This window comes from Ursus arctos, unplaced genomic scaffold (genome assembly GCF_023065955.2).
Source record: "Ursus arctos isolate Adak ecotype North America unplaced genomic scaffold, UrsArc2.0 scaffold_30, whole genome shotgun sequence".
NCBI lineage: Eukaryota > Metazoa > Chordata > Mammalia > Carnivora > Ursidae > Ursus > Ursus arctos.
In genome coordinates, this window is record NW_026622986.1 from 35461712 (window position 1) to 35486296 (window position 24585).

General features: G+C 50.0%; 1 protein-coding gene and 1 long non-coding RNA gene across 2 annotated transcripts; one reads left to right on the forward strand and one right to left on the reverse strand.

The window, feature by feature from the left end:
* Positions 1–287: 287 nt before the first annotated feature.
* On the reverse strand, positions 288–21632 carry GTPBP4 (GTP binding protein 4). The gene is made up of 17 exons (XM_026478678.4): positions 21516–21632; positions 19684–19854; positions 16799–16902; positions 16580–16716; positions 15251–15351; positions 13572–13664; positions 12616–12807; positions 12467–12532; positions 10454–10543; positions 9554–9664; positions 7243–7320; positions 6917–6968; positions 6403–6503; positions 5120–5317; positions 3770–3835; positions 1693–1836; positions 288–953 (listed from the first exon to the last, which is right to left on the reverse strand). The coding sequence occupies exons 1-17, from the start codon at positions 21561–21563 to the stop codon at positions 801–803; spliced, it is 1905 nt and encodes a 634-aa protein (XP_026334463.1). The 5' UTR covers positions 21564–21632; the 3' UTR covers positions 288–800.
* Positions 21633–21871: 239 nt separating this feature from the next.
* LOC130542164 (uncharacterized) lies at positions 21872–24339 on the forward strand. Its single transcript, XR_008956523.1, has 2 exons — positions 21872–22573; positions 23873–24339. It is a non-coding gene; the product is annotated as an uncharacterized LOC130542164 (long non-coding RNA).
* Positions 24340–24585: the final 246 nt, after the last annotated feature.

Genomic DNA, 24585 nt, shown 5'->3' on the forward strand with positions numbered 1-24585 from the left:
CTACGGCCTCAGAGGCCATGTGTACGTCACAATGACCTCCATTCAGAACTGGAAATGGGCGCCAGCAGGGGATTCTGCGGGAGTGCTGGGGGTGTGTTTCGCTGGACCCGCCAAGCAGCAGAGGCCACACTTGGAGCTGCACAGCCTGAGGTAACATTTTACCCACAAAGAAGTACTTTTTGTTTTGAAAACAGAAGAGTTGGTTTATTTTTTTCCCTTTCCATTTGGCTTAACTACAGTGATTTGTAACTAAGCCAAAAACACCTAAATAAGTCAACCTAAACCACTTTCTTTCAGAAGTTTATTCTGGATAAACTAGATGGAGAGAGGTTACCAGGGCACACACATCACACAGAAAGACGAGAAAATCATCTAGCGCTGGCACTCGTTCTTAGCAGGCAGGGCTGGCAGCCTTCTGCCCTTGCTCACAAGCAGAGGAGTTCTCTTTGCAAAAACAGACCAGACACACATGAACCAAAGTTCCCTCTTGCAGAACAGAGTAAGACTTTTCTCCATCAAAACACACATTCACGTCAATCAATCTTCCCTTTTCTGCAGATCTGAAGCAATCAAAACTCCATCAAACACAGAATGCACCGTCCACTCAGAAGGCCTGTGCCATGCGGCGGCGCGAACACTTTCCCGCACTCGTGCACCCGCCGAGACCAAGCAGCCAGAGCGTCCGGCTTCCTCGTTGTCTGCAGTTTACAGGCCGGAACCCCGACCCCGGGACCCCACACCACACTAGGCCAGGCCGGGCGCCACCCCGTCCAGCCAGACCACTGCAGCTGCAGAGGCCACTACCGCCTGTCCTTTTTACCAGCTTTCCTCTTTCCGGAGAGCAAGTGCTTGGGCTTCATGTCGAACACATGTCTGTCCGCTTCTCCCTTCTTCCCCAGGCGGTTCATCTTCCTCTGAGCCTTCTTCATCATAGTCTTGGCTTTCTTCACCATCTGTGCAACACAAGAACACACAACACACGTTAGCTACCGAGTTTCCACGGGCCTTGCCTGTCTTCACGGTCCAGATCTCTTCTGCGAGGTCAGTCATTGCAGTTTGCCCTGGGGCCCAGGGGCTGCAGAACTCAAGCCTGTGCACGGGAGGATGGGAAGAACATTCTGTCTAGACAAGTCCTGTGCCTAGCAGGAGCTGGAAGATTAGGCCCATCGGCTGTAACTCTCTCTTAGATAAACAAGAAAACACAGCCCATGAAACCATACTGCTCCTATCTGGCAACACTGGTACTAAAATCCAGATTTCTAGGAGATGGAAATCTCAGGCTTCCATCAAGTAAATGGTTTGCCAGTTTATATACAGACTTTCTCCTGTACCTGAGCTTTCAAAATGCTGAAACTAACCATTTCTGTATTTACTTAATAAAAAAAGTTTCAATGAAAGAGACTGTATATATCCAAAGTGTCTTTCCCAAAGACTGACCAGAACCGCTCCCTGCAGGGACTCTGGCCCCAGGCTGTGAGCAGGGTGCCCTAGGACATCATGCCTCCACCCACCTGTGGGAGGACACCGCTAGGGCAAGGGTGCAGAACACTGAGCTCGCCTCTCAGAGGGCCCCAGCCCCACCTGTGGTCCCTGCCCTCTGAACCACAGCTGCGGGGTGTGTCCTGAGCCCATGAGTCACCAGCAGAGGCCACTGTTTTTTACCACACATCACAGGGACTAAAAGGGACTAACCTTGACATCCCGAAGGCCAGAGACATCCCGCGGAGTCCGAGAGCAGCTGCGGCTGCGGGCTGCAGACGTGGGTGGAACAGACTCCTCCCGTTTCCTCTTCCTAGTAACGCTCCGGGACCTTCTGGCCTGGATGGCATAATGGGCCTGAAAAGCACGAATGGCAAATTCAGGGCTGTGGTCACACACACGAAATTACACCGACAGGAGATAAGACACTGAAGAGTTTTGAAAGACATTACTGAATAAGCTAAAGCTCTTTAAACGCACATTAGTTACTGGTTAAATATTCTTTTTCAGTTAACACACTGCTTTATGTTACATATAGGATTTTAACTCCATTAGAAAGTATCTACTTAAAGCTGGCCATTCCACAATGTTGTCCCTTACCCTTGATCATGAGACTGACACCCGTTTCTATTTCACATGTACAGTGTCCTCTCCTTGCAACTCTGGGGTTATGTACCTGAACACAGGGGACAGCCCTCAGAAAGCTCCGAGCTGAGGATAAGCAGACACACCGACTGTCCCCTGGGCGGCTAGCTCTGCTCCCACTGGCGGGCGCCCTGCTCACCCGTTCCCTGTCTGTGCCCTCGACAGGCGCACAGGCACTCAGCCTGCACGCGATAAGCAATCACATGTTCGATAAGATAACGCGCCATGTGAGCAGGGCGCCTTCACACGTTGCTAGTTAAAAATCCGAATCAGTCTAACCCAGAACTTTAACATGATGCTGTCTTTTGATTTTGGTTATTCTAATTCTGGGAATCTGTTTCAATAAAATAATCCAGAATATGAAAAGATTATTTTATATAAAAATGTATATGCTCCAAAGGGGCCTGGGTGACTCAGTCAGCTGAGCATCCAACTCTTGATTTCAGCTCAGGCCATGATCTCAGGGTCCTGGGATCAAGCTTGGTATTGGGCTCCGTGCTCAGTGGAGAGTCTTTCAGATTCTCTCTCCCTCTGCCCTTCCTCCCACTCACATACAACCACTCCAAAATGAATAAATAAAATCTTTAAAAAATGCATATGCTGCAACATAATTCATCAAAGAAAAAAATCAGAATTCCAACAGTTATCTGAAATACCTTTTAATCGTTGGGCCCCCAGGAAAACTGTTCTGAACTATTTACAGCCCAAGCTCCTCTCATGCTGACTCAACGCACCCTCACAGATCTGTGTGGTCACTAAAGTAAAACGCTACCTGAAGACTTCAGTCACCAAAATCAAAGTTCAAGTTAAAAATTTTAAAAATAAGTTTATGTTTTGTTCTGACGTTCTATTCCAACTTGTATTCTTCCCAACACAAATTACTTTTACTTCATTGTATATTTCTTACACATCACCTTATATTCTGAGTTAACAGCAAATGAATTTTTACACAATGACCAGCCCAAGAAGCCAAGAATAAACTAAGACTTTTTACTCAAAACTTATCCTGAAAATGCTATGCCACAGTGAGAAACAGGCATGATATACAGAATGCAGTTATAAATACATTTTAAAGAAAAAAAGGATTAAAGCCCTCTGCATAAAAAGCCAAATAAAAACGTATAAACGGCATGTCAACCTAGATTATTTCTGTGTGCTGTAAACACAAGTGATTTTTTTCCTTTCCTGTTTTTGGTATTTTTCGTATTTTCCATTAACCTGAAATGGAAAATGATGTAGGCATAAACAGGATAAAAAACTGACAAAAAGGGGGAAAAAAAACCCAAAACCAAAAAAACCAAACCCCACAAAGAAAGTGCACTGAGGCCGCCCCATGCTCAGGGCCACACGGAGTGAGTAAGGCGTCCCTCAACTCTTCTCGCGGGAACAAGACTGGAGGCTGAAAATGGCCCCTGCACCACCAGCAGGGTCCCTGGATCTGAGTGCCCTGAACTATCCCAAGGGGCCCACGCACGGTGGTGGGACGAGCACGTTCAGCTCTCAGCCAGCACTTCCAATGCCGCTCGACACACACGCTCCAAGTTCTCCTCTCTTCCGTAAGCAGCTCTGCCAGCCCCGGGTTTCTAAGAGCCTGGTGTCCTAAGGCAGACCCGTACGTGTCCCAGGGCCATCTCCACGCACTTACGTTGTCTTTGTCATCCATGTCAACACCCAGACTGCGCATCTCCTCCTCCAAGACTTTCCGCTGAACCTGAACACGGGGGGAAGGGATTTAAGCAAAATTACTTTGATGAAATGCTTTAAAAAAAGAAAACTCAAAGGACAATGCACCTTTTACAATGATCTAGGATACGTTTCTTCTAGGAATTAAATCTTTTAATCGAGCTCACGTTTGTATTTTTGGGCACTCATTAAAGCCGTCAAAACCAACATCTCCTAGGCAGTGGCCACATGTAAGATGACGTACACATCACGTCCTTGGATTCTGCACAACTCTGCAGGGGAGTCTCGGCGTGCAGGGTCCCTGACGCTGAGGTCACATGATGTGCCCCAAGACGCAAACTCCAGCTGCGGCGTCTCCTCCCAAACCCACAGAGCACCACTGGGGACACAGATGTCCAGTCTACCAAGAACCACTTGTTTCCCATCTCAGGAAAACAGTATTTCTTTTTTTTTTTTAAGATTTTATTTATTTATTAGAGAGACAGCCAGCGAGAGAGGGAACACAAGCAGGGGGAGTGGGAGAGGAAGAAGCAGGCTCCCAGCAGAGGAGCCTGATGTGGGGCTCGATCCCATAACGCTGGGATCATGCCTTGAGCGGAAGGCAGATGCTTAACGACTGAGCCACCCAGGCGCCCCAGGAAAACAGTATTTCAGACACACTAACATCCACTGAGGTGTCTGGACCGTCACTTACCGTTCCTCTCCTGTCACATTTTAGCTGACCCTCATGCCATCCTTCTACCACATCCCTCAGTTTGAGGGCTCGCCCACAGGACCTGGGCTCACCTGCCGCCCTGACGAGCACAGAGCAGGAGAGAAATAGCCTATAAAGATGGGGCTGAGACTGGAAAGAATTGTCATATCACTTGAATAATTTGTGCCTAAAGTGTGACTCTCACTATCCTAACCAGTCACAGGAGCCAAGAAATTGCCCGAGGATTTAAATTGGACTGGCTTAGGTTTCTGTAAATGGCAAAAGATGAGTCCTGACTCGCAGAGAAATTAAAGAACAGGCACATGGTAACTAACGGCTTTTGTCACAAATCCCAATCACAACCTTACTCTGTTCAGCTGCAGAGAGTCTGACTTCAACAGTGTGAACCCGAAATTCACCAGGAAAAGGGGCCATCAGCAGAATCCAGCAGACCAGGGCTCAACCCACCGCAAACGCCAGTATGTATCAACAAAACAAAGTATGTGCAATCCCACGGCCACGGCCACATTTGGGTTCAAATGTTGCATTTAGCAATGACTGTATGAGAATCCAGTACCGCACAAGCCGGTCCTGGCACTCTGGAAACACAGAACTTGCCTTCTTAGCAGTCCGAGGCATCCTGGGGCCCTGTGTGTTCTTCTCCTTGGACTGCAGAATTTTCAGCTTCTTTTTTTCCCGAATTTGCTTTGCCAGTTGGCGGATCTCCCCCATCTCTTCGTCCTCACTGTCAGACTCGCTGTCGTACTCGCCTGCTGCTGTCCTTAGCTCTTCTTCTTTTTCTAACTCTTCCAATTTCTTAAAAAAGAATTATCATTAAGCACAATGAAAAACTCTTAAGTGTAGCGATGTTCCTGCAGGAACTTGGTTCTCCTCGGCCTCTCGGGGGGCGATGAGCACCTGTGCCCAGTTCTTCGCAGGGACGCCCCGTGAGCTGTCCTGTGCCGTTTCTTTTTCTTTACTAACAATTACTGCAGACATTAAGGTGAAATGTGCAGACGTCACCTCCCTCATTCCGAACCACCTGCCCTGCCACCACACACACACCCACACCCACACCCACACCCACACACACACGTGCATGCGCGAGACCACCTCCTACTGGAAAAACTAGGAACTTACCAATGTGAGCTGACATGGACCTACAACATCCCCTTTGCCCATTCTAAGGCCATCCCCAAACACAGACGCCACTGCTGGCTACAGTTAATAAACAAGTTATGGGAGCACCTGGCTGGTTCAGTCTGTGGAGCGTGCGACTCTTGATGTCGGGATCCTGAGTTCAGGCCCCACACTGGGTGCAGAGATTACTTAAAGGAGCCCACGACAGGGTTCCTGGGGCTGGGAGTGTGGGCCTCAGCGTGCAAATGGAGGGGCCTGCCCAGCAGAGCAGCCTGCAGACTGAAAATGTAAAGGAAGGGCAGCATTTGGGAAGGAGCAGGAAATGAGGGAGCACTGACAGGAAATACTCTGTATTTTTTCAAAAACCTTGACTGAGGAGAGAGGAGCAGGAGAACAAGTAAAGGAGAACACAGGGTTTAAGAAAGGTTCTGTTTTTTAAAGAAGAGGAACCTGCTAAGAGATAGCCACGGAGGAAGCCGCCGCCAAGGAGCAAAGCTCCAGGAGGCAAGAACGAGTCAAGCCGGAGGACAGGGAGCTCGAGGCCCACAGAGTACACGTGCCCCACAAAGGAGGCTGTGGCTCCGACCAGAGCCCTGGGGTCTCCAGGACACTCGGCGGGAGTAGATTGTTGGTGACAGGGTGGGGAGGCTTGCGCTGTAGACAGAACACAGGCAACATGTCCAGGTAGGCCAACAGTCACGCTGGTACCTTCACAGTCACATAAAGAATAAAAATCACATAATTCAGCAAGCGACACAGACCTGCATGATGTCGGGATCAATATAATCAGCTACATTATGGCCTTCCCAAATCTCTGGTATCTTATCGTATTTCTCAGAGGAGTTCATCAGATCCCAGTACTCTGAAAAAGAAAAGAAACGTTATGTTTACTAGAGTTTTTAATACCCTCAACCACAGTGTGCCCCAAATCACTTCTTACACACGGCTCTCCAGGAAGACAACAGAGCACATGCACCCAACACCCCAGCGAAGAAACACACGCCCAGGGTCACGCAGCACCTCCGGACCACAGGCCCAGAGTGGGAGACGAAGGCAGCGGTGGCAGGCCAGCAGCAGCAGCGGCCTGCGCTGGCACCCACGCACCACACAAGCTGACCACCACCCTCCTCCTGAAGCCCCCGAAACCGCCCACAAGAAGCCTCAGAAGCCATCCGCACACAACCTCATCTCTAAGAAAGGGATTAAGACGCAGCTGCGGGGCGCATGGGCACTGAGGCCCTCCCGCAGCTTCCTGACCCAGACGTCAGCCCTTACTCTGAAGGTCCAAAATGTAATCGTCTCCCAGCTCCACTTCAAGGTCTCGTTCCTGCAACACAGGGGCAGGGCACTCCCATCAGCTCTCGCTGGCCTTCCAGGTGCGTATGTGTTGAGCCCCTCCTCGCCCCTGGGAGATGACCTCTTCTCCAACCCACCAGCCCACTCCTCTAACGCCTGTGTGGCCCAGATCCCATGTCCGGGAAGCCCCACCACTCACATCCGTGCTTGCAGAACCTGACAGGACGGGCCCGACCACCCCCAGTGTTATTCTCTGTGCCCGCCCTGTGTACACGTGGCCTTCTGCACCCCTGAAGCAGACCTACCTGCTTTCTCCTGGGCTCCCCAATGTCCATTCTCTTCCTGCGTGCCACCACTCCCTCGGGGATGAAAGGGGGCCTCTCCTGAGGAGACATCACCAGAAAGAGTTACATGAAATACCTTGCTGAATGCAAAAGGAACACAAGAGTGAAAAACCAGAGGCATGCTCCCCCTCTGCAAAGCCAGACCAATTACAAACCAGCAGATGACTGGGCGGGGGCACAGGGCCAGCTGGGCAAGAAAACAGGAAAACTCCATTGCTGATCCAATGTTTATTTATTTATTTATTTTTAAGATTTTATTTATTTATTTAACAGAGAGAGAGCAAGAGAGCATAAGCAGGGGGAGCGGCAGGCAGAGAGAGCAGCAGACTCCCCGCTGTGCAGGGAGCCCAATGCACGGACTCTATCCCAGGACCCTGAGATCATGACTTGGGCCGAAGGTAGATGCCCAACTGACAGAGCCACCCAGGTGCCCCTGCCAAAGTTTACCTGGAAAAAATAAACACTAAGATTCTCAAGAAAAATTATGAACAAAAAAGCAACACAGGAGAAACAAAGCAGATGAAAGCAATCTAGACAGAAACCCAGTACACAGAATTTAATGGAAAGATACAGGATTCGATCATTAGTTCTGAGATAAATGACTAGCCCGGCAAAAACACAGCTGGGAAGCTGCCTCCTTCCCAAGAACAAAAGAAATGCAAGACTGAGCAAAACCTTCTGTTCAAAACAGGTAAAATTAAAAACATGAAACCATTCAAGTATAGAAGAAAAATACTTTTAAAGAATATTTTTGGAATGAATGATAGGTCTTTCTGTGCATGACACAAAACCCAATAGCCGCAAAAAAGTATTAATATTAGTTAATGGTATGTATTTGAAAAATGTATAATCTAAAGGGTGCCTGGGTGGCTCAGTCGTTAAGTGTCTGCCTTTGGCTCAGGTTATGATCCCAGGGTCTGGGATAGAGCCCCGTGTGGGGCTCCAGGGAGCCTGCTTCTCCCTCTCCCACACTGCTGCTATTCCCTCTCGTTGTATCTCTCTCTGTCAAATAAATAAAATCTTAAAAAAAAAAAGTATAATCTGAGACTGAAAGAGGAAACCCAAATCAAAAAGCAAACGACCTGGGGTGCCTGGGTGGCTCAGTCAGTTAGATGACTGCCTTTGGCTCAGGTCATGATCCCAGGGTCCTGGGTTCGAGTCCCACATCAGGCTCTCCGCTAGGTGGCGAGTCTGCTTCTCCCTCTCGCTCTGGGATCTCTCTCCCTCGCTTTTACTCTCCCAAATAAATAAAAGCTTAAAACAAACAAAAAGTGACCAAAGAAGAAAAACAAAAAAAGCCCTACAGAACATATCAAAATCTAATTTCCCTTACATAAAAACTATAAATTAAATGAGTATAAATTATATGAGTATAAATTATAAATTAAATGAGAAAAATGACCTGAAGAACTAACAGGCCAATAAGCTCATGAAAAAAGCTTGCCTGACAGGGCACCTGGCCGGCACAGTTGGTGAAGCACGTGACTCCTGATCTTAGGATTGTGAGTTCAAGCCCCATGTTGGGTGTAGAGACTACTTAAAAATAAAATCTTCATGAATAAAAAAATGCTCGCCGGCATGAATCATGAAGGAAATCCCAGCAATGGGACCACCTTTAATGGATCAGACCGACGTGAGTGAACACTCAGCGTCAAAGATCCGGGAAACGTACAGCATGACCCAGGAGGACATGTCTGGAGGACACTGACCGTCTCAACTCCCTACCGTAAAACTCACTCTACGTATACGTCTGCAACGAAAAGCAAAGACTTAAGGATAAAGGTGTGCAACGGAGCACTGTAACAGCAAGAAAACCAAGAAAAAACATTTTTCTTGAAGACTGACTGACTTATTTTAGAGAGCACTGTGGGAGGGACAGGGAGGGAGAATCTCAGACTCCGGCTGAGTGCTGACTGCCCCCCAACCCTCGACACGGGGCTCGATCCCACAACCCTGAGGATCACGACAAGAGCTGAAACCAAGAGTCAGACGCTTAACCGACTGCGCCACCCAGGTGCCCCAGAAAACAAAACATTTTAAGGAATGTGATACACTTCTAGCTTCAATATGCCTGCACACCAGGAAGATCAATGGGAGGATGAACGAGACATAACTGCCTCTAGGGGAGTGAGACGCAGGTTCTGCCCCCGCACTTCGCACTTCGTACGTCAGGACACACGACGTCATTCCTACTCCACTGAGTGTGCACAGTGCCCACGAGCCCTGCCTGAGGCGGGTGGGGCTCGCAGCCTCTTGGGAAGGCCGACCTCACCTTGTCGTCTCTCTTGTTCGGCATGGCCAGATGCAGCCTGTTCAGCACCTCGTTCACTTTATTTCCTTTCATTTTGGTTTCAACTCGATGAGCCAGGAGCCTGTCACAAGCCTGAGATAAGGAAACAAGGGCTGGACTCACAAGGCATCCCACCTTTGGGGCCAGAGGCCGGGGTGCAGGGCAGAAACCAGGGCCCCCCGCTCACCAGCACACCATGTTCCAAAGTTTTGGACCCCGCTACACCCTTTTCTTCAGGAGTTACAGTGGCTGGTGCCGTCTTGGGGATCACCCTGAGGTTCATGTAACCCCCCCAGGGCAGACGCCACACTCAAGAGGGAGCAGGGCCCCCTTCCCAGGCCAGCCCAGGCTGGGGCAGTACCGAGACAACACCCGACAGCCCTTCCAGGCCTGGCTCCCACCACCAGCGACCCTGGTGCTGTGGCCCCAGCAGGTTCACGGCCCCCCTCGGACTCTGACTGGAGCACCAGAGCTGAGCCAACCGCATCAGACCCGCCCTTCCCTTCTATTTCACATAAAAACAACAACGTAAGTGATCAGAATCGCACTGAAACCTCACAGGAAACGTCTCTCTCTGTGCTCCTTTTGCTCCTTCAACTTCTGCACAAGTTCGGCGACCATACAGCTCCCACAGCCCTCCTGACAGGTCAGGAAGGACAGCAGGCAGTGGACGAAGTGAAGTCACCCGTGCGGAGGTCGGAGTGTCCCCTCAAGCCCCACGTTCAAGTGGGCGGGTGGGGACCAGGGTCAGTGCGGCACGCACGCTCTCCCGCGTGGCTGCCTTGAGGACTCCCTGCCCACGACACCTGCAGAGAACGCTCCCTTCCCAACAACTGGCTCCTCTGACGACAAAGGTGGCAGAGGGATGGACGAAGCACTGACCTCCGTTTTCACTTGAATAACCCCTTCCTCCGTCAGGGTGCTAGTCTCAACCACGGGAAACCCTGCAGCCTGCAGATCTACAAATATTTTCTGGGAAGACAAAAGAAAAACGAGAGAGCCGTTATTTATCTCCACTTCCCCACGAACAATTCTTACTGCTTCACACAGGTACCATAAATGCTAGTTAGCATGTCCGTGGTTCATTTCTAAATTCTTCTAAAGGACTTTTCCCCCAAATGCTGATCTTTCCCTATATTCTTCTGAGATTAATACCCATTACTGGGAAGATCAAACCAGACCACAGAAGCAAACCAGAGGCTCCCTGGAACATTCTTCTGTAAGACATCATCTTCTAAAAAGGAACCCGGCAACATCAAGCTACAGAATTTTTTAAAGAATGTTTTCAGTTCTATTTTTACATACATTTGGCCTCTACAACCTAAGAGAATTCCTTACAAAACAACACAGAAATGTATAAATCAGTCAGCTTTGGAACGAGGGGCTTCCCCTGTACACCCCTCCACCAGCACCCCCTTGTCCAGACGCAGGTCAACCCTGACGGGAAAGCTTGTCACGAGCAAGGCCACCACCCTCGCTACAGGGTCCGACTTCCCAGGGAGACTTCTTCCTCCCCGGGAAAGACCAGTGGTCTTAAGGACACCAGGGTCTGACTAGCCTGTGGTCCAGACACTCTGCCTGCCCCTACCTGGGCTCACAGTGACCGCACTCATCTCACAGGAGACGAGTGACAAGCCAGAGCACCATGCACACGGCACAGGCCGAGCCATCAGGCGAACCCAACAGTACCACCACGACGGCATCTGCCGCCCACCTGCTTTCCGATCTCATTCAATTTGCCTGACAGCATTGCCGACAACCCCCCCAGGGATGCAGTTGGTAGTACCAGCAGCTCCAGAACGGAGACGACGCCCCCGTCATGGCTCGCAGACCACAGAGCTGGGACCTGGGCACGCCCACCCTCAAAACCTGAGCACCTGGCAGGACGCACACCCTGACCTCTGTGCTCCACAACTCTACCCTCTTCTCCACCCTCCAGTGCAGGCGCCTAAAAACCAGAGATCACTTATAGGGACTTGGCTCCTCCCCAACCCAAGCAACTTCTCTGATGTTAGTGTGTACCTAGTTAGTAATAGAATGAACACGCTGCAGTGCCCGAAAAACCAGCATGGCTGTCTAAAAAGCCTTACTCTTAGCAAGTATTAGATGTCCAACTAGTACAAGACAGAGGTGCTGGGAAGGGACAGCACACCACCCCTGGAGACCCTCCACGTTGAGCTGGTCGGTGACACCCGCTCCAGGAGATGGGGCCACAGTGAGGTTATTCTACTGCCCTTTTTCTCCAAGCTCCAGGGTGACCCACCCCACGAGGCACCTTCTAGGCTCTGACCCTGCAGGCCTAGGTGTACCCACGAGTCTAAAAACCTCTGTGCTAGTGCAAACTTTCTCCACGGCTGCAGCGTGAGCTGTGTGGACAATGAGGGCTAGCCACCTTACCTGCCCCTAGAAAATACAGCGAACACTTAATACTCACAGTTCCGGCAAGTTCACAGATGTTCTTCCCTCTTCACTCACTCACTCGACTCTGTTCCCAAACTCATTTTCCCACCAGTCTGTGCAGCAGGCACATGACACCCACAGAACCCTCCTACTTACACCCCCACTCTGCAGGTGCTGCTCAGTGCGCCGGGCCGTCCGAGGCCCAAAGAGGCAAGGCCTATGTGAAGGTGCTTTGTGGGCTCGAAGGCAGCAAGGTAGGACCTTCCCTAGGTTAGATGCACCATCCTGCGGAACGCACGGGTATTCCCACAGCCTTGAAGGCAGAGCAGAGGTCAGGAAAGGCCAGGTTTAGTCTGCCACCAATAAACCACTGAGGATACCGGCTCAACTGTAAAATAACCTGGACTAGTATTGCTAAAATCCCTCCTAAACTTCGGTGCTCTGAAGTGAGGTGTGCAGTCAGTCGGAAGTACTCAGAGCAGTACGGTGACGTACCTGGTCGTCTTCGGAGAGCTCAGCCAACCTCTTCACATCGCACTTGTTTGCGACAACTATAAGGGGCTGGAACAGGGAAGACAAGGAATGCCATTACCGTCCTCGTAGCACGGGTTATAAACGAAAGCCCTGGCTCCCACGGTAGGCACCTTATTGATAAAGAGCGGTCTGATGTTCTGGAAGAGCTCCAGCTGCTCCTTCAGCCCGTGCCCACACTGCTCAGACAGATCCATCACGTACAGAACCGCGGCGCGCAGGTGAGCCAGGGCCGTGATGGCCTGCATCTCAATGGTGTTCCGATCCTCCAAAGGGTGGTCCAAAATCCCTGGGGTATCCACGACCTAATGGTCAGATGTGTTACTCCAGAGCACAGATACCCGCAAACCTCCTGCCCAGCACATCCCAGAAGGCACACAACACCCAAACCAGCCCTCACAGAACCACTACATAAAACGTAGGTCTCCCAACTGACCATCATCAAATAAGCTTTAAATATGAAGAAAAAAGGGGGGATGAGTGGACACCGCGGAGCTCACTAAAGAACTAGCCAATGACCTGGACAAAAGGACTTTTTTTTTTTTTTTTTTTAAAGAAAACATAAGCTCTATGCCAAACACGGGGCTTGAGCTCCCGAGCCGGACACTGAAAGCCACATGCCCTACTGACGAAGCCAGCCAGGGGCCCCGATTGAGCAGAACGGAAGAACTGGCAAACACTCCCACGTGTTAGGGATGACTTTATCGTTTATAAAATGGAAATTCTCTGGAAACTGCTCCATGCTTTTAAACGGCTAATAAATGTTATTTGTAATGACAGGGTCAGAAACGACTTCTTTGGAAGCACCCCTGTTAATGTAATGCAGACATCCACACAGGCCACCGGCTGCTTCGCTGAGAACCGCCCCCACGCCGCTGTGAAGCTCAGGGGAGTTTCCTCTACAGGGCCATTTCTGGTGACCCCGAGCATCTCTCCCACCTCCTCAGAGTCTTCCCCTAAGCGCACTGGGAATTAGGGAGACACTCTAGTTACTCAGGGATCCCCAAAATCAAACCCTGTTAACAGCCACCCGGATGTGTGCTCTCTGTTTAAAGGTGAGAGCGCTCACCTGCCAACGCAGATACTTATAATCCATGTGCCCCACAAACAGAGACTTGGTTGTAAACGCATAGGGCTGGACATCCACATCGGCTCTCGTCACCTAAAACAGAACAATCAAAACTTCAAGTCATGCAAGTTCCTTCTTTTCTCTCAGAGAAGGTAAATGTGGCACCTACATGTTACTGAAATGAATGATTCTGGCATTAAAAAAAGACCAAACAAGGAGAGAGACCTGGCACGATTACATTGCTAAGGACAGAAGCTCCTGCTCTCTGACAGACGGACAAGCTCCATCCACGTCCCCCTGCCACTGGGCCAGGGCAGGAACAGTCCTCATCAGGTATTAGGGGTGTGGGGGGCCAATACTTGCAGGACGTCCGTCAGCTTCTGCTCTGATCCACCCCAGCCCCAGGAGCACCCAACAAATTCGCTGTGAAGACAGAAATGCTCTATACCTGCTGATACCGGGCCCACCAGCCACACGTCCCCACCAAGTCTCGAAATGTGGTCAGTGCAACGAGGAACTCGACTGTATTGTTTCATTGTAAGGGATTAAGTGGCCACCGGCTCGCAAGCATTTGAGCCATCAGCTCAGACACTGCAAAGCTTCAGCCTGTCGTGTCAGCACCACTTGGGGACGAAAGAAAAACCTGCACATGGGCTCCAAGCGGAAGTGCTCCTGGCAGCAGCCGTAGCACATACGTAACTGCTGTTGTGTGGCACCTGAGGTCTCACTGGCTGTGAACTGACATCTTATTTTATTTTATTTATGAACTGACATTTTATTTTTTTTAAGATTTATTCATTTTAGGAGAATGTATACACAAGGGGAGGAGTGGAGAAAGACAGAGAACCTCAAGCAAACCCCGAACAGGAGCCTGATGTGAGGCTCTATCTCACGACCATGACATCATGACCTGAGCAGAAATCAAGAGTCAGATCCTTAACCAACTGAGCCACTCGGTGCCCCTTACACACTGTTTCTACTCTGTCCGGGTCCCTGAAGCTCAGCAAAGTTGTCTTGAAGGACCAAGTAAACAGTGTCCTCGAGTCCCAATTAATAAAGTAGCTCAAGTAAACAGCAACTCAGCCCCATGACGTGGACCAAATTCTTTATGTGAGAGGTGACCCAGCAAGCAAAGTGACACCCACGAAATACCTCAGGAAGCCCAATTCAGCAAGTGCAGCCAGTCAGTCCTCACCAGCTCCCCTGGTGCCACCGCTCCCACACTTGAATGTCTCGAATCCCAAAAAAACTCATGGAACATGTACCAGAATACTACAATATTTTTCATAACAGCAGTATAAATGTGGATTCAGACAGACTCGATCCTCCCATCGAGTAAAGGGCTGTGTACGCTGAGAGCAGTACTGACTCAAAGACTCACCGGCCGGCCAGCCTCCAACCCACAGGGACAGGACACAGCAGCCCTTGGGCCTCAGGTCTTTAGTCACTTGCGTTATCACCAGATATAGACTAACCTTATTTATTTTTAAAGATTTTATTTACTTATTGGACAGAAAGAGAGCGAGTGAGCACAAGCAGGGGGAGAGGAAGAGGGAGAAGCAGGGTCCCCGCGGAGCAAGGAGTCCGAACTGGGACTCAATCCCAGGACTCTGGGATCATGACTTCAGCCAAAGGCAGACACGTCACCAAGTGAGCCACCCAGGCACCCCCAAACTAACCTTATTGATGAAGCTGGACTTGCCAACATTCGGGTATCCACACAGGAGCAGGGTCCTCGTATTTGGGTCAATAGTTGGCAGACGGGACAGATGCTGACGCACTGTGAGAAGTTCATATTACATGTACTTAAATTTCATAAGAACAATGGAGAAAGTCAAACTTTACGATCTGCTTCACTTAGTTGTACTCCTGGCCCATGGTTTTATTAACCCCATTCCAACACTTATGACACAAGTTGACAAAAAAAATATGAATAGAAAAAGGATTAGCTGCAGATGCACCACAGTACAAGAGTGTTTCCCAAATCAGGCTGTACCCAGAATCCTAGTCAAGAGGTCAAATGTAGAGCCAGAAACATGTCTAAGTGCCCAGACCACTCTTACTAAGTGAGACGGTATCTGGAAAGCGATTGTGAAGCAAGCGCGCGCACCACCGCTTCCTGCCTAGGCAGTGGGCTAGTTCCACGCAAGGACCAGGTGTGTCTACAAGGCACAGTGACGCCACTGGCCTACCCTCAGACGGATCCTTGGAAGCACTGTCAAAGCAGTCAAGTAGGACAACTTGTTACAAATTACTTGCAAGATGCTCAGGAAGAGGGAACAATGACTTAAAAACATCTGTAGCCTAAAAATATAAGTAAAAAGGCTCGTAACTGTTTCTTTGGAGGTACTACGCTAATTCAGAACTATGCTCTTAAATAAAACTATCATGTAACGAAACTGGAGCAGCAATTTTGTGCTAACACCTACTGCAAAGCTTTTTTTAAAGATTTATTTATCTGAGAGAGTATACGTGCACACGCCGAGCTGGGGAAAGGCAGAGGGAGAGAATCTCAAGCAGACTCCCCACTGAGCATGGAGCCCGAACAGGGCTTGATTGCACGACCCTGAGATCATAACCTGAGCTAAAACCAAAAGTCAGATGCTTAACTGACTGAGCCACCCAGGCGCCCCATATTGCATTTTTTGGCAACATTAAAAAAAAAAAAAAAGTATAACATCAAGAGGTTAAAACTACGGGTCATTTTATTTTTTACACATTTTCTTGGTATTTTCCTGTGATTTATAATGTATGTGCCCTATGTATTAAATATGAAAAAAAAAGTCTCTTAATAATACTAGTAATTTGGAAGCATTTTAACTACCAGCTACTTTTTCAATAATAGTTAGCCTGTCAGAATTTCTCATACGCTAGATAGGGAAACTAATTTGACCCTGTTAGATCTAAAATAAAACAAAAACAAATACTCCAAAGAGGAGTTCTTGATGAGAATCAAGGAGCGTAGCTGCACACACTAGACAGCTTTCTTGCGGACGCATCCCGGGTACCTTGCTCCAAGTACTCCAGGCTCTGCTTCTGTCTCCGGATGATGGTGCACATGCGCCCCAGGGCCGCGCGCTTCAGCTGCTTGCAGCGGTACAGGGAGTCTCCGTACTTCATGAGCCGCACGTAATCTTTGGCCACACTTACAGAAGTACAAACAACTGTGAGAAGGTTTTTGCTTTAGACAGTAATTTGAAAGATACTGTATTAAGAAAATACCTTACTTGTCCACTAAATTTTTGGCAGTATTTATCTGTCCTAGAGCCAACTTGTAATGATCCTTGTCGTAGAGGATGTTCATCAAATCAGCATAAAATGGATGGATATCCTAGAATAGAAGCAAAGTGTCTTTTGGCAAGGGTTTCTCATCCCATGCGTCAATAACACTTGCAGGATAATTTCCCAGGGAAGTACATCCCACCTTTCCTTTCTCCTCAAGCCCCCGGCATCTTTTTCCCAGCCATCTCTCCAACTGAGGACTCTTTAGTTAACATCTAAGTGAACTCAGGGGTCACTCTACCTGCCCGCCTGGCCTGGGCCCAAGACGTGCCCCTTCACCCCATGTACACACCCAGCCAACTCTCCATCTGTGCACCAGACTCCTCCCCCACTTCTCAAGACCTGAATCCAGGCCTGCAAACATGCTGTCACCGCCCCCCCCAAATCTAAAAGTCTGCAAGCCCCCTTGAACCTGCAATCCTTCTACTCCTTTGTTCCCCTCTTGTCAACCATCATGAAGAAAGGCTCTTTTCTTCCCTTAAACCCAGGGTAGTCAGGATTGTCTCCACCAGTCCATCAAAACAGCTCATCAGATCAGCCCCTCCCCAAACTCCTTTCCTCTGCAGCGCTCTGCACAGCACACAGCTGGCCACTCACGCTTCTTGATGCTTTCTACTCAACTGGCCTCCGGGAATGACTCTGGTTCTTGCAGGCTCCTGCTCCCACCCAACACCCAACAGTAGAGCTCCCGGGACCACTGTTCTCTCCACACTCACGTCCTGGGTGACCTTGCGTGCATCTAAGGGCACGGACATCTCCAGACTAGACCTCTCGTAAGGCTCCAGACCACATACACTTCTGTGTGATGTCTTACCAACACTTTGATCAATGCATACAAACCGCCCTCCTCCTCCTCAAACCTCCCCCCCCAACCTGGTTCCCACGTGGATGGATGGCCACTCTACTGTCCAAGGTGCTTCGGGCCACACCTGTGCTGTGATCAAACCCATTAGCTCTTCCTCCCAAGCACTCAACTCTTCACCACCACCAGCTGCTTAATGCAGTGCATCAACCTTCCAGTGGTCTCCCACCCCATGGGCTGCTCATCCTGCAAAAGGTAAGTAAAGCTCAGCATGTCCCAGGCTCAACTTGGAAGTCTTAAGCCAGAACTCAAGTCCTGCACCAGCCGGCTGGCCAACACATCTGCTTGCTCTCTGAGCCATCTCCAGTACTCTCCCTCTCACACACCCTGCCCCACCGCCTGGGTCCTCCTGTTCCTCAAAGACATCACGCCCTGTTCCTCAGGGGCCTCTGCACTTGCTGTTTGTGCCTCCAGTGCTGTTCTCGAGCAGCCCCACGGCTCACTGCCTCACCGCCCTCAGGCCTCTGCTACAAACTCCCCTCTTACTCATCTGACATGCTGCAGATTTCCATGTTTACCATCTTTCCCCTCACTCGAAAATCACAGGGACTCTATGACTGCCGTGCTCCCAGGGCCTGAACAGAACCCGAGACACATCAATCATGCTGCAAACGCAGTTGCTCTAACCTCCTACTCTAAAATTCTTCTCACATGGCTACCTCTACTTTAAAAAAAAGCAGGGGGCAGGCACCTGGGTGGCTCAGTCAGTTAAACATCTGACTCTTGATTTCAGCTTAAGTCGTGATCTCAGGGTTGTGAGATTGAGCCCCAAGTCCACCCTGAGTGTGGAGTCTGCTTCAGATGCTCTCTCGATCTCTCCCCCACAAAAAAGGAATAGAATGTTCTCAAATTTAAACTTCTATTTGTATAAAAAAATACCAAGGATGAAGAAAGATAAAACTTCTTACAAAGAACTACAAAAATCTGGTACTAACTAGTCCACAGCATTTTGTTTGCTCAAAGCAGGTGTTTCCGAATATCACACCAGGTTCCAGTAATCTCATTCTTGTTTCCTTCCAGGTAATTTCCACGGTACCCATCCTTTCCCCAGAAACTATTCACTCGTTCAACTAGCCTCTACTGAGCATCTGTAGCATGCCTCGGAGACACATAGAAAGTGCATGCCTGTCTGCTAGCAGAAATCTCTACTCTTATTTTAAGCACATCTGTAATTGTTTAAACAAATATTGTCACCTTAAATATAAAAGAAACTCCTGTCATTTAAACCAACTTTCCCCCTACGCCTTAACCTACCTTTACAGACTATTGTGGGACAGTAGCAAATCTAGGCTCTCACCCTGTATTGCTGACCCCACCCTACATCCTTCACCACCTCATCACCTTGCAGCTGTGTGACCCTACACAGCGACCTCATAAGCAGTGTCTGCTCTTGCTTTCTACAGCTTCCTCAACAGGCAAACTCGACTATGCTTTGGAGTGAAGATTTCAACTGTTTTAGCTTACTGCACAAATCACAGCTCCCCCACACAATTTCTTCTCACCAGTCCACAAAGAGGTCAGTGCTGAACTGACCATCACTGGCTGATGAAGCGACAGGATCACAAACAGTGATGGACCTCAGGCCACTGCCATAACTTGAGGCCACAGGAAAAGAAGTCTTGGAAAGAGGAAGGAGAGGAAGCCCACGTAAGCTGCTGAGCTGCCAGATTCACAGTGCACAGCTCTGAGAGAGCTTGGGTTGGTACCTGCAAGCCTTGAAGTGACAGAGAAAGCCTGAGGAGACACTTTGGGCCCTGTCACATGGGGCTTGGCAGGGGGAAAGGAAGAATACTAAGGAATCAAAAAACCTGTGCTTTCTTCCCAGCTTTGCCACTAACTCACAAAGTCTGACAAGTGAATCATTTTGTTTCCTTCCTTATTTGTCAGATAAGTACACCAAGTAGCTATAAATACCAATTATCTGATGGCTCACATTTACATTACTACACGTGTCGTGGAGTCACTTACATCCAATTTGGGGAAATCCGTTAGAATCTGTGAGAGTCTGTCATGGTAATTCTGTTGAGTAAATTTGACTTTCCTCATGTAAAAATGTCTAATGCGATGAATTTGGTAATGTTTATGGATAACTGTTGGAGTCTTCCGTTGAGTCTTTGATAACGTCAGGTCAATAAAGTCCTGCAAATAAATAAAATAAGACACAGTACACCAAAAATGTCTACTTTTTATCCACTTACCTGAAACCCTCTCAAAAGACTAACAACAGTACCGCATGTTTTCAACTACACTTTTCCAACTAATCGTTAATCTTTTATATTCAACTTTGATCACGTTCATAGTTTCGGCCTTTAAAAAACACTTAGCAGATTACTACCAAAATAAATTTTATCCCATACTTTCTTGATGTTACCTTAACTTCCAAATACCCTCTGAAACTTTAGGTAACTCAAGCATAAATCAGAAAAAACATTAAAGAAGAAAATTCCTGCAATTTCAATTTGCAAATCTTTGACTTTGAAAGCACATAAAACAATAAGTAAAACTAAAATCCACTGCTTATAATTTCCTAATACGTGGAAAGTCACTGAGAATATAAATAACTCTTGCTTCAACTGCCCAGTGCAGAGACAAGTGGACAGGCATCCACAACACTGTCAGTAACAGGAGGGACACAGACATCAAGCTTGGGGACCTGTACCCCACTCTCCATCTAGTGAACTGTATGAATCCTTAAGATGCTCGTTCAAAAGTCACATACTTCATAAAGGTTTCCCCGACTCTCCCCCTCCTTTTGGGGAGGATCCTAAGGTCGCAGAAGGTCTCTAACGCCGGAGGAAAGGACCCCAACACCAGGGGGAAGGACCCTAACCTCTGAGGAAGGACCCCAACAAAGGAGGGAAGGACCCCAACGCCAGGGGGAAGGACCCTAACCTCTGAGGAACGACCCCAATGCCAGGGGGAAGGACCCTAACCTCTGAGAAAGGACCCCAACGCCAGGGGGAAGGACCCTAACCTCTGAGAAAGGACCCCAACGCCAGAGGGAAGGACCCCAACGCCAGGGGGAAGGACCCTAACCTCTGAGGAACGACTCCAATGCCAGGGGGAAGGACCCTAACCTCTGAGGAAGGACCCCAACGCCGGAGGGAAGGACCTAACCTCTGAGGAAGGACCCCAACGCCGGAGGGAAGGACCCCAACGACAGGGGGAAGGACCCTAACCTCTGAGGAACGACTCCAATGCCAGGGGAAAGGACCCTAACCTCTGAGGAAGGACCCCAACAACGGAGGGAAGGGCCTAACCTCTGAGGAAGGACCCCAACGCCGGAGGGAAGGACCCCAACGCCGGGGGAAGGACCCTAACCTCTGAGGAACGACCCCAACGCCGGAGGAAGGACCCTAACCTCTGAGGAACGACCCCAACGCCAGGGGAAAGGACCCTAACCTCTGAGGAAGGACCCCAACGCCAGGGGGAAGGACCCTAACCTCTGAGGAAGGACCCCAAAGCCAGAGGGAAGGACCCCAACGCCGGAGGAAGGACCCTAATGTCTGAGGAACGACCCCAACGCCAGAGGGAAGGACCCTAACCTCTGAGGAAGGACCCCAACGCCGGAGGGAGGGACCCCAACGCCGGAGGGAAGGGCCCTGACGCCTGAAGACTGCCCTTCTGTGTCCGCGGGGAACCGCTAACCCCGGAAGGCTCTAATCTAGAGAGGACGCGGCTTAAGAAGGGGGGCCCGCCGGAGAAGGCGACCCTGTCCCGTCCCAGAATTACAGGCTCGGGCTTTCCTGGCGACCCGGCAGGGGAGAGGCGAGAGCGGACGAGCCCTCGCGGCCGCCTACCTTCGCGGACGGCACCACCGTGATCTTCTTGAAGTTGTAGTGCGCCATGCCGGCGATCAGCCACGAGGGACAGCGGACTGGCGGGCGGGACTTCCGCCAGGGTAGGCGGGACTTCCGTGGACGGCGCGTCACTTCCGGGTGCTCCCTGCGTCCCCAGGCACGGCTTCCGTGTCGCACGGCGCCCCCGCCCGGCCGAAGTTCCGTCGGGGAGGAGGTCGCTGGGATCCGCGGGGGAGGCGGGCGAGGGGCAGGTCCGGCCAGGACGACCCGGCTCGGGGGCTTGGGGTCCCGGGGGCTTGGGGTCCCGGGGACTTCGGGGGCCCGGATGACTCCGGGGGTCTTGGGGACTCGGGGGATCGCGGGGGCCTGAGGGACTCGAGGGTCTTGGGGGGGTCTCAGGAGCCCGGGGGACTCGGGGCACCGGGGTCGTGGCCCACTGGCATCGGCTCCCCAAGAACTGACGCCCTGGCTCTACGTTTTCTGGGGCACACACCGACGCTGGACGTGTGAATGCGACGAAACCTTAACGAGCGAGTAACGCGGTAGCGGATCTCGGCGGCGGGGTGCGAGGGGGAGGCTCAAGCTCCGCCCCTCCTGCTCCCCGCAGTCTGCGCGGCGAGGCCAGGCCTGCGTCCCCAAGCCCGTTGAGGCCTCGCGCCCACCCAGAGGCTCCGAAGGTGTCTGATTCCTGCCTGCTGGGCTCCTCCTCCCAGCCGGCCTCAACTGCCAGCCTCTCCGACCCCTTCCGTCCCTCTCTCCGTAAGCAGTAGGGCCATTCCTTGGCCATCACTTTTTGTCTTCTCTTCTGCTTGAAAGCCTCCCCTCTCCATTCCCAGGACCATCTCCTATTCCCGGCTCTTTGTTAACTCCCCGACACCCGGCCCTCCCTGGAGCTTGCCCGCCACCCCTTGCTCTTCCTCCCTGGAGTCTCTTTTAGGGTCGCCTAGCTTGTTGCCTTGCATGGATTTCCAATCAATTGTGAAATGTCCACCTGCATGATTCCAGATGTGTCAAACTCAGCATGTCCAAAAATCAGAAACTCTCCTCATCTTCTCTCTGTAAGTACATCCATCCTCACTGTGCTGTGCCAGAGGGCAGCCTGCACCCTGACTCCCCCCAGACTCCAGAAACAGGAGAGCTGGGCTGACCTGTTGCTTTGGAGTGTGAAACAGCACAAGGGGCAAACGTGAGGTCAAACCCAAGAGATGGTCAAAGGACTTGCTAAATCCCAGGAACACAGGGCAGAGAAGAAAAAGCCTAAGGTGAGGCAGAGGGTTGCACCAGTGCGTTAGGAGCGTCAAGGGGCAGGTGGAGACAAGCCCTCTGGCATCTGACTGAGGAGCAGGTTGATAAGGGTGGCGCAAGTGGATGCTTACCACTATAATTTCTGTTAACAGCGTGGCCACTCCCTCAGGTAACACAGGACCGTGCGTCGTGGTAAACCTTTGTAGGTGTGACCACGTGCCACTGTTCGAAGCACTTGACCACATATGAACTCACTTAATTCCTACAACCCATGAGGTAGGTGGGGAAACCAAGGCACAGCAAGGCTGCTCACTAGCATGTGGTCAAACAGCCAATCAGTGGCAGACTTGGGTTAGAACCTAGATGGCCTGGCCCAGCATCGCTGTTCTGGACCATTAGCTATTCTGCTCCTCAGTCGTCTTCTCAGATACTTTTAACAAGTCTTACCATTTTTACATAAACTTGCAAATGTTGCAGTGTTGAAAACAATTTTGATTCACGAGTCTCAATTATGAACTGTAAGGCCCATCTTTGTGTCATCAGCGAGTCAGTGAGTTAGATAAGCAGGCCTCCCATGTCTTGGCGGCTCTTCGACAGGAAGCCTCTGGGATAATTAGGACTCTCCGGCTCCAGTCATCTGCTGAACCACAGGACAGCTCTGCAAAGCTTTGCTCGCGCTCTCCCTTCCCCCGGATGCCCGTGCATTCCCTCAGCCTCTCCATCACCCTCTTACGTGGCTGGCTCCTTTTTAAAAATGCACTATTTTGAAGTCCAACCGATCCTTTGTTTCAGGCAGACAACTATCCTTTCTTTAGTTCTTCACTCTAGGCAATCATGAAGCAACTTCTTACATTTGTAGAGGTCGTTAACATTTACCAAGTGCTTTACTTTTTAGTATCAACGATATTCCCAACAATTTTGTGATGTGGTGCTAGTGTGAGATTACAGGCTTGCTTCTCCCTGAAGTCACATGGCTCTGAGGGGCAAACGGGACGGAATCCTACTGCCCTGTAAACACAATCCTTATATATAGACAGTATGTGGAGGACACAGAATTCTTCAAAATGTGAATATTATAAAATGTCAATATATGTGATGTTGGTTTTACGCAGAACAATTGAAGTCTATTTGTTCACATAAAAGAGAAGAGGAACCATTTATTGAAAGAAATAAAAAACAGGACGCTGGACGAAGAGCGGGTATATTAACATTTGCATCAGAGAATAAATGTGAGAGAATTTTATAAATCCTGTCAGTGCAAGATGGACAGGTCTTTGACATTTTTACTATTCTCTCATGAGTTTGGAATCTCACTTCCCTAAAACAATAAACACTCGTGATGGTGAAGAGTCCGAGGCCCCAATCCACATCCTGGCTCTGCCCCCTGCAAGTTATGTGAACTCTGGCAGGAGACTCAGCTCTTAGCCCTGGCCCCTCTTCTCCAAATGGGGACATAATGCCCACCTCTGAAGCATCGTTCATGGTGACTAATGAAGACACGTGCGCAAAAGCATAAGGCATAAAGTAAGAGGTGCTAATATGATGATGATCACTAATAAATTTTTATATGAAAACCTTATTGGGTCAGCGCAGTCTATGAAATGCCAGATTTAGCAGAGATGCTCAGGTCCCACATGTGGTAATGAAATCGTCGCTCAGGGGGGGTCATGTGGATCCGAGTTATTTGCTACTTGCAAGGGGAGAGGACTAGCACATGAATAGAAGAGACACGTGGACCAGCCTCTGCTCCTAGTCATTGGTGCATGTGACACTGGGAAGGGGCTAAGGGAACACCAGGCCACGTGCCAGGAGCTGCTCAGCCACC

Coding starts and splice junctions, on each gene's coding strand:
- GTPBP4 (XM_026478678.4), bottom strand. CDS start 21,563: ATGGCGCACTACAACTTCAAGAAGATCACGGTGGTGCCGTCCGCGAAG. Junction 15,352..16,579: donor CCTGGAGTACTTGGAGCAAG/GTACCCGGGATG, acceptor AACTTCTCACAG/TGCGTCAGCATCTGTCCCGT. Junction 6,504..6,916: donor TTACATTTTGGACCTTCAGA/GTAAGGGCTGAC, acceptor TTTCTTTTTCAG/AGTACTGGGATCTGATGAAC.